Genomic DNA, 11,983 nt, shown 5'->3' with positions numbered 1-11,983 from the left:
TTTTAATTGTGTAGATTAAATTATATTTTATTGCAAATTAAACAGCCCAGTCCAAGAAAGAAAGAACAGAAAGAAATGAGAAAATAAAAGTAAAGGAAACAGACTGTTCACAGACATAAAGACATCAGCACCGAACAAACACAACTGTGGGATATCGTTGACGTTTTAAATACTGTTCACATAACATCACCTGATTATAGGCAACACATTTAATTGCACAGGGAAGAGACGCAATCAAGTCGATGATTATTTGGTGCATTGTTTGTTTGATCAGTTGTTGTGATTGCTTTAGGTGTGTGAACCCAGTTTCATTTTGGGCTCCCACAAATCATCCAGCTCAGATTGTCAGCGGGGAAGCGTCTTCATGTTATATTTACTGCACCTGTGGCCTATCTGGGCCAGCCGAGTGCTCTCACATCTGTGGCTGCATCCATCAAATCTAACAAAGTTGACTGGATGTGACGCACTCCAACCCTCTGGACTCTCGCCCCTTGGTCTCATTACACACACACACACACACACACACACACGCGCCTCCCCTCACCTCTGAGTTTCCTGTTGCAGCTGTGCGAGCTGGTGCAGGCGCCTGAGAGCTTTCTCCTGTTTGCGCTGGTCCTTCCATGATTTCGAGGCCACGTTGCGAGCAAACTCCCTGTGCTTGAGTTCCTTGAGCCTCTGCGGGAAGTCAGAATGAAGGGAGCACGGATGGAGGGACGGGAACAGTATGTGACGGCGGGGGGGGGGGCATGAGGGTGGGGAGGGAGAGGAGAGCGTGAGCGATTACTCTCTGCGGGCAGCTGTCTTTCAAACCGCACACATCAGTCAGCGGCGCTTGCAGATGTTCTCCTCCGCAGCTCATGTCCAATTAACTCCATTCAGCCTGGAAGAAAGCAGCTTTCCTCCGTCACGCAAACTGGGAGCAAACACAGCCCAACTGCTGAATGGGAGATTACAGGCGCGGCTGAGTGATGTGAGTGATTAAATGATGATTACGCCCCGTTCGCGGGCCGACGGACTGACAGCTCTCTCCCGGCTGATCCCGGGTCAGTCCGGAGGAAATCTGATACAACCAAATCCGCCTCGCGCCAGAGTCCCTCATTTGCTGGTGCTGAAATTACATTTGCTATTACAGTACATGCGGCAAAGCGAGCACGAGAGGCTTTTGAGAGGAACTTGGCCCAGACGCCTGCCTGTGCTGCGTTATGAGGAAGGCACGCGGACAAATCCAAAAACACACCCCGACAAAGGAGGCTGATTTATTCCGAGCGAACCGGTGGGTCTTCACCTGCACGGAAAATAATTATCCCTGCGTCGCGCGTGTGCGAGCGCGCGCACACGTGTGTATTTGCATGAACCTACGTGTCTGCAGCCATAGGTGTGCCAGTCCTCTCAGGGAAACAATGAATTATGCTTCTCTCTGTGGCTTCCTTTTCTGGCACACTTTAATCCCCCCTTTATCCGTGCTTGGCAGGTGTGTGTGTGTGTGTGTGTGTGTGTGTGTGTGTGTGTGTGTGTGTGTGTGTGCGTGCCACCCCGTTCCTCCCTGTGTCTGTCGGAAAAGCTGAGGAGGGACTCGGGAGTTCTGGGGGAGCTGCACCGCCGAGCTTCCCGTCTCCCGTCTCCTGCACCATCCCATGTTTATTTGATCTGTTTTGGAACTTGTGGTTCAAGTTGCAGCAGGATTACACCACTTTGGCTTTTTAGATTACGTTACACCATTATCCACCCGTACACACGCCGCACACATCAGATTAGCCCCTCAGACATCACATTTATTTTTACACTCACTCTCTTTCACGCCCAGATCTTGTGCGGGAGCTGACAGTCGTCAGGTTAATCTCTGCTGAGTCTTACACAAGCGCGTGTCTTTTTATATTATCGCTTGATGCTTAACATCCCACTGTCAGCCCTCTGAAGGCAGCATTAAGTACGTGGCAGCGGAGCACCTCTCTTTAAACATACATGTCAGTAGAAGCGCATGTGTGGGTGCCGGGTTTGATTCCAGACTTGCTCACTGGCAAATATTAATCACGTGTAACGGGCTACTGAGGATGGAGCGAGGTGAGAGGAGGAAGTGAGGATCAGAGTGTGTGCAGCATCTGTCCATGGCAATAACCCAGAGAGTTGGAGGGATGGGCTGGTCTATAATACGGGAAATGTGCTACGTGAAGAGCAACGCTTCCTCCTTCCTCTAGTGTTTGCACTCCGCCGGGTTATTGTGCTCCGTTAAAAAAAAAAAAAAAAAAAAACGGGTCCCACCGCAGGCGAACCTGTAGCTAAATTTAGAGCCAAACAAAATATTGTATGCGGAGCCATTTCCGCTGAACACACAGGGCAGAGAGATGTCAGATTTCCCCTTTAAAGTGGATACGTTTGTCTTCAATCTGACGCCATGTCCCCCAGCAGCGGGCTGTGATATTGCTCCCGCTCTCCAACATGCCAGTCTAGCCGCGGTGCCGGCCGTGGCGCGGGGCTCAATCTGTCCGTCAAAGCCTCGATCAATACTCCTTTAGATGTGTTAAGGAGTCAGCTAAGGCTCAGCTCCTCCGGATGAGTCAGAGTTGATGCATATCCGCCAAGTCCCTGCAACCACCGGTGGCGTATTTTGCGGGAGCATGCGAGGGCACATGCTAATGTCCCGATTGCTCTTTGTTCTAACGGGAGTGTTGTTTTGTTTTGTTTTTTTTTTTTGTCATTTTTCTAATCAGCAGTAAATGCTGATGAAGCGCCGCGTTCAGACATGTTTATCCCTGAATCGATGGCAAGGAAGGCAGACGGAGCAAACGCAATCAGCTTCCTTTCTCCAAAGCCAATACTCCTGCAGGGAAGCTGTCTTCTGCTAGAATTTCATCTGTTGTCTGCTCGGTAGGCAGAGCGTGCATGCGCGCCCGTGTGTGTGTGTGTGTGTGTGTGTGTGTGTGTGCGTGTGTGTTCCTACAGCGCCACTGGCTACTGTCAACTCAGCGCCTCACTCAGCTCGTTTCATGTCCCTGCCGCTGGCTAAAACAAAGCATTAACATTGGCCCGCAGTTGCTTCGATTCATTTTCAAAGAACAATGACAGAGAAGGAACAGTCTTATTTAATGTTTATTTCATGTTGCGCGGTGTGGGCGTTCAGAAGTGGGAAGCGGCTTGGCTTCCTTGAGAGATTGCCTGTGTTTGAGGACAAGTGTGTGCACTGGGAGACGCGCGTCGGCATGTTTTTGTGCGCCAGCGTGCGTCTTGGCAAGGCAACAGATCGCTGCAGGAGAGGGGTCCTATCGCTGGAACCTTCAGCTTGTTAGTCCAGAGCGGCGGCTGTGCATGAAAGCGGATGTGAAAGCCGAGCACAGCAGAAACCTGCTGCTGGCCCTTTCTTCCTAATGGTCCATTGGCCTCATCCTGTCTAAACTGCAATAATAGCCTCATACTTGAGCTATGACTAATAGCCTCATGTTTTATTTGGTGCAGAATATTTGTTTCTTTTTAAAGGAAGTACAAATTGAGGAATAAAGTGAATTTCGTAGCAGAAACCTTTTGTACCAGATACAGTACATACAAATCAGCAACTTTCAAATGGAGCAAAAGAGAATTATCTTAAAATTGGGATTCTTGGGATATTTGTTTTATTCTGGATGCTTTGGTTATTGTCTACGGCTGCTGGATTATTATACATGGACAGTAGTTGTCATTTTTATTGATTCGTAACATCACTTTATAACGTTCTGAAACAATGAAAATTATTTCATTGACTAACTTGTTTCCTTATTGTTTCCTTAGAAAATTTCAATTCTGTGTCTCCTCCTCAAATCTGAAATGAACTATGATATATTTCCTATACCCATTAATGGAAATACACATAACACATAAAACTTATTATAAGTTTTACAGATAGAGCCGCTGGATCTGAGAGCCAAACACCAAGGGAACAAAAGGTGAGTGTGTGTTTTCTGCTCTTTCTATATATTTACTGTGTTTTTATTTATAAAGTTCTTTGTTTTGCGTATTTTATTTACTTCACTTAATATTTTCTGTTCTTTTATACATTTTTTCTGCGTGCTCATGTCAGCGTCTCTCCTCCTTGAACGTTGGCAGCGTGTGTGACCGTAGCTGCTCATTGATGCCCAAACAGAACGCCGCCCTTCGTCCATGTGCGTGTCTGTTCCGCGTGCGCTCAGCTAAAGTGCGGGTGCGTCCCGCGTACCTGCTTGTGCGCGTGGTCGTAGGAGTTGATGTGGTTGTCAAACTCCTGGTGTCGGAGGTACTGCTTGTCGCACAGCTCGCAGTAGAAAAGCGCCTTCAGGTCCTCGGCCGAGCAGCCCAGAGTCCTCTCCGCGCGCTCCTGGGGAAAGAGGGAGGCGGAAAGAAAATGAAGTGAGAGAAGCTCAGGGGAAGGAGGTCGGAGGAATGACCCGCAGCCATTTAGAAGCAATCTGCATCATGGAGACATTGGCAGTAATAGCCTTTACATGCGCTCGTCATAAAACTGTTAAACGGCTTCCCATTAAAGCCTTCTGCCTGCTCTGCTGCTGCTGCAGGTTGGACATAGGCGCCGAAGCCGTGCGCTGATGGTAACTTGAGCCTGGGGACACATTGAATACAGCCACAATAATAGCTGTGTATGTACTATAATGGCAAATAGTCTGAGTCTGACGGCAGCGAGCGAGGCAATCGAGGCTGACAAAAGGGAGAAATGAACATCTGAAAGGCACAACTTTAACTTTTGTGCGCTAGAAAGGAATGTGCATGTAAAGGAGACACACACAGACACACACACACACACACACACACACACACACACACACACACACACACACACACACACACACACACACTCACCGAGCTGCGTAAATAGCACATGGACAGACGCACACATGCACTGTGCAAATGGCACATGGTCCTCAGGGGATAAATTGCTTGTCTGCATGCTCACATCAGCCACAGGACACACACAGTTGTGTACTATAAATGTATGTGCTTGCTTATATGTGTATATGTGTGGAGACACTTGTGTTGAGGGGCTTGTGTGTGTGTGTGTGTGCGCGTGTGTGTGTGTGTGTGTGTGTGTGCATTCATGCCATGCTCTGCTTCAGAATGTAATTTCCCTGAGGCTAGGGGATGCCAATAAACACTATTGAATTCTGTTCTACACTGACATGATGGGAATTTAATTTGAGGTTGTCACTTCTTTCTCCCATTCTCTCCTTCCCTGCTTCTTTCCTTCCCTCTGTCCATCTTTTAGCCTTTCTCCCCTTCTTAGCTCACTCTCGCTGTGTCCGAGCATTTTCTCCCTCCCCTTGCCTCCCTCCCCGCCTCCATTTATTTCTTTATTTCTGTGCTTTATCTCCCATTGCATCCCCCCTATTTACCCCCTTTCTGTCTTTCTGGTTTGCTCCTTTTCTGTTTCTTGAGCCCTGGGTCGTGCAGTGACAGAGTCTATTGGCCCCAATTTGCTTCAGTAACACGCCTGCACATGGAACAGAGGTGAGAGGATAAAAGAGGGATGATAGCAATGCAGGCGAGAGGAGGAATGACCCCTTTCTGCCCTGACACACACACACACACACACACACACACACACACACACACACACACACACACACACACACACACACACACCTCAGCATTATTAATACCGCAGAGCCTAATCCCCACTGCACTTGCCATCACTTTTGCACATATAAAATGCTGTATCCAGAAATTTTTTATGTAACTGCACACACACACACACACACACACACACACACACACACACACACACACAGATGCAGGGAAAAGCTCTGTCCTTCCTCTCTGGCCTCTTCCATCTGCAGGTAAATAGCTTGTAGTCAGGTGGTGTAAAGAGGCTGGAGGCTGAGGAAACGACCAGGCTGACAGGACTCTCCCAGACTTAAATCAACACAGAAGTAACTAATATACATTGATTGTGTTGCTTACTCTCTCTCTCTCTCTCTGCGTGTGTGTGTGTGTGCCATGGTATCGATCCACCTTGCAGACTTAAGTCACGACCATGAAATGATCCAATCAGACCAAACAGAACTACCGTCCTTTGAGTGCTGCCAGGGTGATGAGATTGAGATAATGAATGTTGTGTGTTTGTCAGCCTCTGGGCGTGATTACACAGGAGCTCAGTACCTGCGTGTCCTTGTGTGTGTGTGTGTGTTCACTCTATGTGTGTGGTCACCATGGCGCCCTGTGCACCTTCTCACCCCTGGCATTCTGTCAGGTTAATGCTAAACCCATATGGAAAATATGCTGGAGGTCAGTAATGGGTAAAGGTGTGAACGTGCCTCAGGTACTGTATGTGCTCATAGCGTGTGTGCGTGTGTGTGTATGTGTGTGTGTATCTGTTGTATTCGTATTTATTCATGCCGCCCTGACACATCATCGCACATTTCCTGCCGAACACGAGCACATTCATTTCCATTAAATGCATAAACGACACACACTTGCAGAAAATACTTCCACTATGCTGGGGCACTTATTCATGCACAGCCACACACCCTGTCAGTGCGATGCGCCGCCGTTAAATTAATTTAGACCTCAATTTACCTTGCTGGCGTATATCTGTTTGCAGGAAAAATACAATTGATATCTGCAGAGCTGAATGGACAGTGACTCTTTGCATGATTATACCTGTGAGTGTTTGTTTAGGGCCGTGAATGCGTTTCAGAGCAATTTCTGTCCTTTTGCTTATGATCGATTCGCGGTAGAATCTATAACTGACATTATGCCACGAAATGGGAGTTGTTGCAGACGATTGCCAGAGTTTGAGACGCGCACGCGTGTAATTGAATGCCTTGCGCTAATGTGAAAAACGGAGTCGCGCTGCAAGCGTTTCAAACGGCCGCCCTTTCAGTGTGTGAGTGTATTCACGCAACCGCTCCTTCAGGAACCCGGGGAGCTCTCCACGCCGAGGCTGTGGCAGCGGCCTCCTGATGCAATCGCCCCGACACTGCCATTGTACGCGCTGGAAACGTCCCCTTGCTTCGCTGGGAGTGTGAGTTACACAGCAAAATGAAGTAGGAGACAAATCTTCCCCAGTTGTGAGGATCCTGATCAGGATTCTGTGGCCACGTTGATTCTAACTAACGTGTAAAAACACATTTAAAGTAATTATAAGCTTCATAATGTGGGAATGGTTGAAGTAAATATAAAAATATTTGAGGTAAGCTTCACTCAATAAGCCACAGGCACTTTGTTTATTCTCTATTTCAAATGATATATTCACTGAATCCAATTTAATTTAATCAAACAGGTTTTAATTGAAACCTAGAAACTCTTTTTAAATTATTTCATTCTCCATAGTTTGCTGAATTTGTGCTGCTGCCTTACTGTCCGTGCTGCCTACAGGTCGTTAATGGACGGGGCATCTGTGTTGTCGCATGCCATCAATGTGCGCTTGTGTGTGTCGGCCACGTTGGGTTCTCCGTTACAGCGTCTTGTTCTGTAGTTCGGCGTCACGTTTAAAGCCTAACGCTACATGAGCGGAGACACATGCTCCCTGACAGCGGAGCAGGCGTCGCGTCGCCCCACCAGATGCGCCTCAGTGCTCCGTGTCATAGAACATCCAAATCTCTGAACTCTACTGGGGACGAGCACCAGTCCACCACAGCGACTGCGCAGACAGAGCAGTCGCAGTGAGACGGGAGTCAAGGGCAGGAACAAGTCTAAGCGCTGCAGCTTAAGGGCCTATTATCCCGCTAAGAGTCGACCCCGCGCTCCTTTGGTGAGACGGGTTACGTCCTGGACCCGTCTCCAGCCTGTCACAGCCTCCACGCTCACCTGCCGGCAATTTAGAGCCACCAATTAACCCAGAAGTCCTTTTAGTGTGGAGGGAAACCAGAGCGCTGGGAGGGAAACCCCGCGGCTGTAAGGCCGGAGACACACTGTAAGCAAACTCTTGTTTGATCCTGTTCATCACACATTCAGTTTTATCTTTCAGTTTAGAGCTCTAGACTACTAACATGTGGCTGAACTGAAGCCAACACTCTCGTGCTCAATCAGTTGGTCACAAAGAGAGTTATAGTTTTAAGTTTGCCACCGACACATGAACTTCACCACTGGAGGACGTTATTTTTATCGATTTCGCAACTTCACAAATAAAGAATTCAAATACTCTTCAGGCACCTTCTGAACGTGTGTGAGATAAATGCTGTTGCTCGTCTCACTGGTCACTTTCTTGCTGCTTGTAATTAAATATTGAGCAGCCTTTTCATGGATGGCTGGACTCAGACCAGAGGGAGGACTTTTGAGGCCGTATTACCGTCAAGACACTCGACGCAGCATTCGAGAATATTTCACCCTCTTGATGCATTTCATGCTACAGTATAACAGAATGTTTGCTCTGTGATGTGAGCAGAGCTTTGTTGAAAGAAGTGGCAGCAAAGATAAAGGAGATAAAGAATTACTGTAACTGTGCATAAATAATAAGTAATAGTAAGATATTCTGACCTAAAGATGCTGTATTTTAATATATTTTTCAAGACATTACTAATATGAGCACATTCATTTTAAATTAGTTTCATTTTACTATATACGTGTGGATGCTGTAAGTGCTACTGGATGTGCATCGGAAAATTATTATTTGCACAAGAGCGTGGATTTCTACCTTCTCCGACTCATTAAAGAAGTTCTGGTCACACTGAAATGAAACTAATCAGATGTGATAATTGTTCACGTCATTTCAACACAAGTTTTAATTACAGCCTTGTTCCATATGAAATCCAAGTAACTAGTATAAAAAATAGGACACAACAACACGGCGCATGCATAATAAATACACAAAGGCAGCACAATAGCAACACAACTGCTGGTAACACATTCTGTCTTCAAATAGATGAACGGCTTAGACAAACCAACAATAAAACCGTCACCAACAAAAAATCATTTAGAAAAAAAAAAGTGATGCTAATATGGCCATAAAAGAGCTGAGCTTCATCGCGGATGGTTCTGGTCCACGCCTCCGGGTTAAACGACGGAGGGGAAAGGTGGTGGAGAGGGGAGACGCAGCCACAAACTGGGAATGGGAGACATTTATGAATGCGGAGAACTTCTAATTGCCTCCGTGCGTTGCGAGAACAATTCAATAAACAATTCATAACCGTTTCTCAAGCCCAATTAAGTCTTTAATTATTTCCAGCTATAATTATCACCTAACTTGGCCACTGTAATGAATAGAAACAATCCATTTGTCGTCGCAGGGAAAGAAAATCAGCAACTCAGTCCTCCCCCCCTCCAAAAAAAGTATTTAAATATATCTGACAGTTTCCTTCTCGACGCGTCTCCTTAAAGTGCTCCTGTGATTCTCTCCATCAGACGTGTGTGCGGGCGTTGGCACTTCCACAAGTGGAGGGAGTGTGGGGCGATGAGAGTCTGGCGGCGCGGCGAGATATTTATGGCCATTCTTCTGTAGCTAATGACAGGTGACTCGAGGGCTAAGTTGCTTGTTACTGTAATGACCTGTGGAACGGATACACGCACACACACACACACACACACACACACACGCACGCACGCACACACACACACACACACACACACACACACGCACACACACACACACACACACACACACACACACACACACTTGGCCAAACAGGACAGCCGAGTGTTAATGAGCTGTTATTTGCAGCCCTAATGTGTCTCCCTTGACTGCCTTTAATGTGCCTCCGTAGCCAGTAACCACCCATTTATTCATCTGATGTGTGCGTTTGCATCTGCATGTGCACCTCGGCCCGCTGTTAATGCGGCGTGCTCGTGTTTTTCGCTTGCTCCACATTATTATGGCCGGCTTAAAGTGGGGCCAAATCGAGTCCTGGGAGCGAGCGCGGCCAAAACCACAGATGTGTGGACCACAGATACAGTCATTAGAGTTTAGTCCCGGCCAAAAAGACAGATGCGTTAGCACCCGGCGGCGACGTCATCTCACGAAGCGCCAGCGACCGACGATGCGACCGAGACGCTACGCTGGGAACACTACAACCAAATATACTGTATCATTACAGCCAATATGGGGAAGCACAAAGTGTGTGCTACTGATCCTGTGTCAGGTGTGCGGTGACTCATCGTGTTCCTGCGATTCTTGAGCACTGGCCTCCGTCCACATCATGAATCACCCCTGTTGCACGCTGTAATTTCCATTCTCTTCCGTCTGTCACAATCTAAGCAAGCGCTCCGTCTGCCTCTGACCTTTGAAGTTAAGCAGCATGCAAAATACAAACGGAATAAATAAATGATGAGCAGATTAGATTTGCTAATTTGGCCCGTGCCCTTTGTTGCACACATGAAACCAGAAGTTGCTCTCTCAAGACGAGACCCTCCAACTGAATGTCTGTGTCCTTTTTAGTGGGTGATTGGTTTTCATTCTTCTACTGTGAGACCATAGATATAAACGCACTGTACTTCAGCTCACAGTGTTTGAAGTAAACTAGCTACTACTGTACGTGGTATTGTGGTATTGCTTCTACCTGTTGGTATCAGTATTCCTCTGTAGACGTCTGCACCTCTTAAGGCTAAAATTTGTGGCTTCCCTCCTTGAATCGGGACAAAAGGCATCTGTGCAGTGACATGCAAATGTTAATTAGGCTCTTGTGCGTTTGTATGGCTGCTGTCAGTGGCTGATTGAAGCCTACGACCTACAGACTTCGTCTCAGTCACGTCTGTACCGCAGCGTCTCACTGAGCCTTTTCTTCCGGCTCCGTCTTTAGCAGTGAAACAGATGTTCAGCTGGACGGAGGCCAGGAGACTCACTTGCTAGTCAGGACCATTCCACTGTTTTCCCTTAAAATCTCCTTTATTGCTCTCTATGTTTAGCATCAGTCACCCTCTACAGCCTGCGTCATTTGCTTAGCAGCAATCGGCAACGCTCATGTAATATGAATAAACACGGGCTTTATGCTAAATCCAGTCAAGCTACATCAGCAAAGGTTCAACTGTCCGCATGCGCACGTGCACGGGCTTAATTGCATTAATATGCCTGATAGGATTTATGTCTCGACCTCTTACAGGACACGCTACAGGACATGACTCCATATATAATGTGTTGCATATCACATTAAAGCATAATCAGAGGTGAAACCTAATAAGTGATGGGTGGTGGAAAGCATCAAATACTTCTAGTCAGTGGCAAATCACACTGCTGTCGAGTCACAAAGCCATAAATCAACCAAACAATCACCCGCTAAGTGATTTTGTGCAAGGCCAGGAGTCGCCGTCCCGCCTCTCCCCTCTTCAGTGGGGCCCCCGTGTTTCCACCCGGTTCTCTGCGGCCCGTGTCGCCGATCAATCCTGTTCCCTGCCACATTCAGAACCTGCCCACCTCTCGCCCCCCCCCGCCCCCCGGCCGCTCTGCGTTCATGCCACCCTAAATATAAAGCACGCTCGGCCTGCGGCTCACGCGGGACGAGTTAAACTGATTTACCCGGGCAGAGCGTAGCTTACGGACACAGAAAAACGCAGAGGACATCTTAAGACGTTTTCTCCACTTGAGCAAACATGACCCACACTTTCATTCCAGCTGCTTTGTGCAGAAAAAAAAATTGTGTTGGGTGGGATAAAGGCAGAGGCACAAATAAACCGAAGCATGCATGCAAATTCCTAAAATACCCCAGCTTTCTGCACACTCTGCTCGCTTTTGTGTCGCCTGATGCCTTTTTATGATCTCATCACTCAGTCACTCCGCCGCTCAGGGACGCGCGTTTGTTTCTGTGAAAGGTAAAGGCTTCCTTCCTTTCTCCTCAGCCCACGTCGATGTTTAAAGCATGAATAGGTGAACTCGGCTCTGCCCCCGCCTTCCCCTCAGTCACTGTCAAGGTTGAAAATGACACGAGAGGAGCCGTGACTGGATGGATGTGTGAGGACTGAGCATCTCTTACCCTTTCACCCGCTCTGTCCCATCACTTCACCTCTCATTTATTCCCCGTGCTTTTCGTGCAGCCTTTCTTATTTGTGGACCTTCGCTTTCATGTGTTTTTTTTTCCCCTCTGTCATGTGTTAAAAGCAC

At 47.5% G+C, this 11,983-nt stretch overlaps 1 protein-coding gene across 1 annotated transcript in view; it reads right to left on the bottom strand.

Moving 5' to 3' along the window:
* The window catches only part of LOC114843174 (G patch domain-containing protein 8), a 31,304-nt gene that overhangs the window by 6,111 nt on the left and 13,210 nt on the right, over positions 1-11,983 (bottom strand). Inside the window, 2 exon segments of the mRNA XM_029129451.3 lie at positions 545-675; positions 4,184-4,321. Coding sequence (XP_028985284.1) covers positions 545-675; positions 4,184-4,321 — 269 coding nt within the window.

Source organism: Betta splendens, chromosome 16, assembly GCF_900634795.4.
Source record: "Betta splendens chromosome 16, fBetSpl5.4, whole genome shotgun sequence".
Taxonomy (NCBI): Eukaryota; Metazoa; Chordata; class Actinopteri; order Anabantiformes; family Osphronemidae; genus Betta; species Betta splendens.
The sequence above is the reverse complement of the archived record's forward strand: the minus strand, read 5'-3'. Positions and strand labels throughout refer to the sequence as shown.